General features: G+C 36.2%; 1 protein-coding gene across 1 annotated transcript in view; it reads left to right on the top strand.

Moving 5' to 3' along the window:
• The first annotated feature begins 3,554 nt into the window (after nt 1-3,554).
• Nucleotides 3,555-6,197, top strand: part of LOC110101395 — a 16,009-nt gene continuing 13,366 nt past the window's right edge. Inside the window, exons 1-3 of the mRNA XM_020829275.2 lie at nt 3,555-4,201; nt 4,321-5,140; nt 5,234-5,971. Of these exons, the coding sequence (XP_020684934.2) occupies nt 3,555-4,201; nt 4,321-5,140; nt 5,234-5,971 (2,205 nt within the window). The remainder of the gene's footprint in view (nt 4,202-4,320; nt 5,141-5,233; nt 5,972-6,197) is intronic.

Raw genomic sequence — 6,197 nt, 5'->3', positions numbered from 1 at the left:
GATTACTTCACTCTTTTCTTTCTTCCTTCTAGATTCTTGTGAGAAGATCTTTCAAGGAGATCTGGTTCGCTGCCGACACTTGGAGAGTGTGAACAGCCGAAGGGTTCGCTGGCTACACTTGGAGAGTGTGAATAGCCGAATGGTTCTCTGCCCACACTAGGAGAGTGTGAAAGGATGAAGGGTTCTCTGCCCACACTAGAAGAGTGTGAAAGAACGAAGGGTTCTCTGCTTACACTAGGAGAGTGTGAAAGGATGAAGGGTTCTCTGCCCACATTAGGAGAGTGTGAAAGGACGGACGATTCTCTGCCAACACTTGGGATTGTGTAAAAGGACAACGGTTCTCTACCACACCGGGTAGTGGTGAAAAAAGTGTTTTGTAAAGGGTTCTCCGCCTTACTGTGTGTACAAAATGAGAGTCACTATTGGTATTAGTGCAATACTCAGAGGGTACCTCTAGGGAGTGGATGTAGGTCTGGTTTAGACCGAACCACTATAAATCTGGTGTCATTTACTTTATTGTTTTTACTTTTCCACATTTTATTTTTGGTTTAAAAGATCTGTGGTTGAAAAATGTTTTCTATAAAAACTTAATAAAAAATTTTATTTCGGTTCAACACATTTTTAAAGAGGGTTTAAATTTTTTAAACTACCAATTCACCCCCCCCTCCTCTTGGTAGCCTTGGGACATTAACTTAGGTCTAACAACCTATTTACTAGACTCAACAGGTGGTATCAGAGCTTTATTTCAAGATCATAAGTTTAAACTACTTTTGTATTAACGTAGATGGCTTCATTAGGAAACTGAAACACACCTGAAGGTTACTCTATAACTAGACCTCCACTGTTTGACAATATACCCTTTGATTTTTATAAAACACGCATGTCTACTTTCTTACACTCACTTGATTATCGTATGTGGATCCTAGTCCATGAAGGTTACACAAAACTAGCTAGATTACTTGATGGAGTTAGAGTAGAAATATCTTTTGCAGATTGGACTTTAGAAGAACGTGACTTAGCACAACTAAATGCCAAATGTTTAAATAGCTTCTATTGTGCTTTAAAATCTAAAGACTACATGCGGGTTTCTACTTGCAAAAGTGGAAAGGACATATGGGATAGACTTTGTATAACTTATGAAGGGACTAATGAGGTTAAGCAATCAAGACTCAATATCTTGTTATATGACTATGAATTGTTTTGCATGAAACCAAATGAATCTATTTCTAACATGTACACAAGATTCACACAAATTGTCACTTCTTTGCAGCACTTATAGGTAGGGAGTGTATCTAAATGCGATAATGGTTAATAAGATTCTTCGTTGATTTCGCTTACAGCTTTTATGATGCTAAAATACTGAGGTGTAAATTGACAGAATGTTTCATAAGTAGATCTGAAACATTTTGCGCTCTATTTGTCATCTATTATCGACCATGCTTATGAGTCACGGAGTAAGCAAAGATAAGATTGATTGCAGTGTGTATGCATGCTATAGTAAGTTGAATGTAGCTTAATATTGCACTAAAAAATGAAGGTACAGAGAGTGAACACTCACATCCTGGTGAGGTATTGATAGTGACTCGATATATTGCAGTTGGGCATGCACTAGATAATTTCAGTAAGCTTTTTAACAGCGGAAGCAGAAGAGACGCCAACAATGGGAGAAGCGTAGAGGCTCAAGTTTTTATATAGATAATGTGTCGAAGGTTCTGCTTTAAGGAAGTGATTTTGTTATGAATGCAAGAAACCAGGTCACTTATCAGACTGAATTGCAGCCAAAAATCAAAGCCATCCTAAGCAAGAGAATGTAGAGGAGAAAGGCACATTATAACAGAATGTGAAGAGAGAAAGAGTTTTTCAAGAACAAGTGCTTTAATGGGCACTCAAGCTTCAGACTCACCTACTGAGACTGAAACAATAAGAAGAAGTCACCAACCTTATGCTGTGATGTTAGACAAGATGCTGATCAATCAGGATCAAGAAATAGCTATGGCCAGACACTATAGGAAAATGAAAAACCGACTAGTATGCTAGATTTAAGTATTAAACTGGAAGAGGACTTAAAAAAGGTGATATCGAAATCCTAGTGGAACAGGATCAATTGGACCTCTAATAGATAACAAACCAACTATGAAACTTCTGACAAATATTTAGGATGATCATTGAATAATGAATTTTTTTTGAGATTGATAGAAATTATCATCCTATGCTGATGTTGAAAAAAATTTTTTAAAAAATTTAATGATGGAACTGAGAGGAAAAATTATAACGAGATTGCAGTTATACAAAATCGAGAATTTGGAAGAAAATGAATTCCTTTTATAAATTGACAATAAGAGACTCTTGAGGGATTAATAGTGGTTATTACCCCCCCAAACATGAAGACATATACAAACTCTCGAATCTAGTTACTTTCCAAATATATGGAATCCCATAGAAAGACAAACAAATGGAAGAAAAAATTAGAATACTTTTCCTCAATTTAAATGTAATAATTTTGGATATTTGAGGGAGACATATAGCTCACACTCCTTTGATTCTTTTTGAAGACGTAAACAAAACTATAATTTGATATATTGTAGATGACTTTAAGATGCATTTAAATCCTTCTAGATCATAGTAACAAACATGCTCTAGATTTTATAAATTGTTTAAATGTTAACCCTATATTAATATTATTTGTGTTCCGCAGGATCTAACACTTGATATTTTTTGCAGGACTTTCTTCACTACACAGAGACCTCATGAGAACATAATAGGGTCACCTGAGACAGCGGTTGTGTTACAAAGCATATGACTGGAGGATATTGCTCAAGATTCCAATAATTTACTATGGAAATCCATTTAGGAGTGGAGTGCTAAGGTTACACTTTGACTGATGAATACCACAAAAGAATTAGTAGAGTATAGATCAGAGATAATATGCGATTGCGGCAATTTTAGAAAACCTTTTTCATAGACAAATATTGTATTGGTTGAAGGCGTTTTACAGCATAATTTGTTAATTATAAGTCAGCTATGTGATAAGGGCTATAAATGTTAAAATTATTACCACTAGCTGCATTTATTTTTTAGTCCTAAATGTGAGAATTAATGGTGCTTATAAATTGGAAATGTAAGTTGGGCAGAGCTTAAATCAAATGTTACTCTAACACATGCCTCGGAATTTAAAGTATTCAATCTCACATATCGTGCTTTTTATGTGTTTGAAAATTGGTATCCTGATTAAATGAAATACGCATCGGACTTAGGCCAATAGAGATGACTATGCTACATTCTTAGCTATTGAAAAACCTTAGGAGAATTATCCAAAAGAACTTAGTGAGAGGTATACCAAAACTAGACTTTACTAAGGACCAGCTTTGTGATGCATGTCAATTAGAAAAACAAGTGAAGTCCTCTTTTAAGTCTAATAAGGATCTTAGAACTAGTAAATCATTGGAAATTCTTCACATGGATCTTTTTGGACCTGTAGGAACTGTAAGTCTTGGAGGGAAGGTCTACGGATTTGTTATAGTGGATGATTTTTCAAGATTCACTTGGGTGCAAATATGGAGGCAGGGAATGAAAATATTCAAGTAACGGAGGAAGAAGCAAATCTGAAGATCATAAACAAAAAAGTGAATGCTCTAAACAAAAGAAATGAACGGGAATTAAAATCAGTTCAAGGTGAAAATGTGGTGGAGATTCAAGACATCATGATAATGGAAAATCCTGAAATCTTTTCAGGAAAAAATTCGGTTTCAATGGACGGTATTACATTACCAGATCACAAAATAACTATGGAGGGTTGCCTGCGAACTCTAGTAATTCAGGAAGAATTACCAGCGAACTCAGGTATTCCCATTTCTTACGATAATAGCATGAAGAAGGTTGAAGCTCTCACTGAACAGAGAGATCTTGATGGAAATGTCAATGTTGAGTCTCCCAGTAAAAATCTGCTGCTGTCTGGTAACAAGTTTAACTTATTAAACTCTATAGGGGATAAGAACATTGATGTGGAAGTTATAGCTGAATCTATAGAAGAGGAATTGGAAGAAGAAGTTTTGGTAAACACGGGAGACTGTAAAATCTTGAAAAAGGAAACACGGGACAAGTATGAAGCGGTAAAGGGATCTGATAACTTGGTTGAAAATTTGAGCTCTCAAAAGGCTGAGAAAAACTCTTCTCAGAAAGCCAAACTTTCTAAGGAACTCAGGCATTTGGGTCCTTTGAATTCAAATACAAGACTTGGGAGAAATAATTTAAATAGATGAACGGATGGGGGATTACCCCCATTTGTTAACAAATGAATTTCATTAGCTCTTGGAATTGCAGGGGAGCCAACAAGAGAGAGGCCTCCCTATACTTGAAGGAGTACATCAAAAAATGGGATGTGTTTTTTGTGGGTATCATTGAAACGAAAATTGATTATCTTTCCAAAGATGATTTTGTGAAAATCATGGGAGATGACTGGAATTTTTTCCTGCATCCATCTAGAGGGAACTCTGGCGGAATCATGGTGATTTGGAATACAAAAGTGGCTTCATTTTCTGTTACAATTTCTTCTGATCAGTGTGTGATGGGGGAATTAGATATCTTCAACAAAAGCAAATGGATGGTGGCTACTATTTATGGAAGTAGGGAATTTCAAGGAAGAAGGGAACTTTGGAGGTCTATGGATGGCATGGTTGAAAAAGATACCCCTACTGTTATTGAAGGTGACTTCAATTGCATACTTTCTCAAGAGGAAAAGAAAGGGGGTAAGAAATTCTCTTTCTCCGATGGACCGATGGAAATGAAGGCGTTTATGAACAATAATGATCTTCATGATGTTGGCACAATTGGGGCTAAATTTACTTGGTGTAATAACAAGAAGGGAAGTGCGCGAATCCTAGAGAAACTGGATATATGTTTGCTGAATTCTAAAGCTCTGGAGTTGATCTTTATACCTTCTGTAAGGCATCTGGAAGGAATTGCATCTGTTCATTGCCCCATCGTGTTGAAGTTGTTTAATCAACATGTTCAAAAACCAAGATTTCGAAAGTTTGAGGATATTTGGCTCTCTTATGCAGCGTCTACTGCAGTGGTAAAAAAGTATTGGGATAAACCTGTAAAAGGAGACGATATGGAAGCTGTGAATAAGAAGATGGCTAGAGTTCTTAAAGCCTTATTTTTTTGGAGCAAGGCTAAACACTAAAAACTGGAAGATTTTAAAGAAACTTTGAGAAAAGAGATTGAAGAACTGCAGCAGGAGGAAGCCTCGGAAGACCTTTTCTCGGACAGCAAAGCTCTACTTCTTATTTCCAAAGTCAGGGAATTCAATTGCACTCGTGCTAGATTGAGTACATTGTGGAAACAAAGGGCCAAAGCCAAGTGGATGAAGGAAGGTGATGTAAACTCTTCTTTCTTTCATGCGTTTGCGAATGGAAGGAGGAATAACAATTCTATCAAGCAAATGTTGAATGAAGAAGGGGAATTAACTGAAGATCCAGCGAGCATTAGAAGTATCTTCTATCAATTTTTCTGTAATAAATGGGAGTACAGAAATAGTGATTTGAATAATTGGCCTCTCAACAAAAATGTCCTGAAAACTGAAGATTGCAAAATGCTGGAATCGGTTTTTACTTTGGAAGAAGTGGAGAAAGTCATTAAAGAATTTGGCAACAACATTGCACCAGGTTTGGATGGAATTACTTATTCCTTTCTCAAAGCTTATTGGAAGATCATTGGGATGGATATTTGGAAAGCAATGCAACTCTATTTTACATCCGGGAAAATGTCTACTAGATGGAAAGAGACTCTAGTGATACTTATTCCCAATGTAAGTAATCTTCGGTCCCCTTCTAATTTCAAGCCTATTAGCCTTTGTATGTCTATATACAAAATTGATGCCAAAGTACTTCTAAACAGATTGAAGAAAGTGATTCATAACCTTGTTTCGGAGGAGCAAGTTGCTTTTATTGAGGGAAGGGCATTATCTGAACATGTGCTTCTTGTTCAAGAGATTTTAAATAAATTTAAAATATCCAAGTCTAAGAGGGGTTTGATGGCAATCAAACTAGACATGGAACAAGCATACGATAGTATGGCTTGGGATACCCTTAGTCAAATATTGGACTATTTTGGGTTTCCTAGAAAATTCTCAAATCTCATTATGGATTGTGTTATTGATCCAGTTTTCTTCGTTCAAATTAATGGAGTGGAATTGGATA

Source organism: Dendrobium catenatum, unplaced genomic scaffold, assembly GCF_001605985.2.
Source record: "Dendrobium catenatum unplaced genomic scaffold, ASM160598v2 fragScaff_scaffold_716, whole genome shotgun sequence".
Lineage (NCBI taxonomy): Eukaryota > Viridiplantae > Streptophyta > Magnoliopsida > Asparagales > Orchidaceae > Dendrobium > Dendrobium catenatum.
The sequence above is the reverse complement of the archived record's forward strand: the minus strand, read 5'-3'. Positions and strand labels throughout refer to the sequence as shown.